Source organism: Sceloporus undulatus, unplaced genomic scaffold (assembly GCF_019175285.1).
Source record: "Sceloporus undulatus isolate JIND9_A2432 ecotype Alabama unplaced genomic scaffold, SceUnd_v1.1 scaffold_10079, whole genome shotgun sequence".
Classification (NCBI taxonomy): Eukaryota; Metazoa; Chordata; class Lepidosauria; order Squamata; family Phrynosomatidae; genus Sceloporus; species Sceloporus undulatus.
This window is the reverse complement of record NW_024812998.1, coordinates 1,134-2,540: the sequence shown is the minus strand read 5'-3', so window position 1 is coordinate 2,540 and position 1,407 is coordinate 1,134. Positions and strand designations below refer to the sequence as shown.

Below are 1,407 nucleotides of genomic sequence, written 5' to 3'. Positions count from 1 at the left end.
ATTAATACAATTAATACCATTTTTAATTTAATTATTAATATGCAACTAATCCTAATATATATATATATAATTAGTTATACTTAATATACATATAATATGTAGTTATATTTAATTAATTAATTAATTGTTTTAATTAGAATTTAATTAATATAATTGATACAATTTTTAATTTAATTATTTATATGCAACTTTAATCCTAATTAAATATTATATATATATATATATATATATATATATATATATAATTAGTTATACTTAATATATAGTTAATATTTAGTTGTGTTTAATATTTAATTTTGTTATATTTTAATAAAAAATATCAATTACAAAAATTAATTACGTTTAATTTAATATTAATTAATTCAATATCAATTATGAAAAATCGTTACATTTAATATTTAATATTAATTATGGAGGCTGTAATTAAATATAACTGCTGTAATAGAAACAGGCTAGTTAAGAGAGTTATTAAGAGTGATTAATTAGCATTTAAATCAATACTATTAATTGATTGATTTATACTTAGCTTCCCAAAGTAGATTGGCGTCTCCCATCCAAGTGCCATCCGGGGCCAGCCCTGCTTAGCTTCCCAAGAACCGGATCCAAAGTCTTCCCTTTGTGTGCCTTGACGCGCCCTTTCAATGTATAGGGACCCAATGGTTTTTGAACGGGGTCTGATTTCGAATGCTAAGCAGCGCCGGCCCTGGACAGCGCTTGGATGGGAGACCAACAGGGAACTATTTTGCGTTTTACCTCACCTGCTGCTGTTTTTTGGGGTCCTCTTCCTCCTCTTCATCACAGTCCAGACCCTGGTGCGAAATCTGCATTGGACCCCCACCGTGTTCCTCGACAACAACACCGCCGCTGCCACCGTGCAGCGCTGCGACACGTTGGCTATCGGTGGTGATGCGGACCTTGAGGACGTGGAAAGCGGTGGAGAGGGACCCCACTCTGAGGTTGACGGGGTCCCCATCGAAAAGGAGGGAGTTGGACCCCTCGCCGTCCTTGAAGCCCGGAGGCTGGTAGTCGCTGGGGGTCACTGTGGAGGACGGACGGAGGACGGGGGCGTCAATGGCAGAAAATGGCAGTCGCCCCTTCAAGGGATGTTCGAGGCTGGCCCTGCTTAGCTTCCAGGGTCAGGAAGGGTTGGCTGCCTTGAAGGGATGAGCCCTGGCCCTTTCCAGTTGGACTAACCCTTAGGAGGATGACCACTGGCCCTTCCCAGTTGGACTGACCCTTAGGAGGATGGCCACTGGCCCTTCCCAGTTGGACTGACCCTTAGGAAGATGACCCCTGGCCCTTCCCAGTTGGGCTGACCCTTAGAATGATGACCACTGGCCCTTCCCAGTTGGACTGACCCTTAGGAGGATGACCACTGGCCCTTCCCAGTTGGACTGACCCTTAGGA

The 1,407-nt window shown here is 41.6% G+C and overlaps 1 protein-coding gene across 1 annotated transcript in view; it reads right to left on the bottom strand.

The window, feature by feature from the left end:
- Positions 1-753: 753 nt before the first annotated feature.
- The window catches only part of LOC121918388 (HORMA domain-containing protein 2-like), a gene marked incomplete at its 3' end in the record, with an annotated part of 1,283 nt that continues 629 nt past the window's right edge, over positions 754-1,407 (bottom strand). The window contains exon 3 of the mRNA XM_042444443.1: positions 754-1,039. Coding sequence (XP_042300377.1) covers positions 754-1,039 — 286 coding nt within the window. The remainder of the gene's footprint in view (positions 1,040-1,407) is intronic.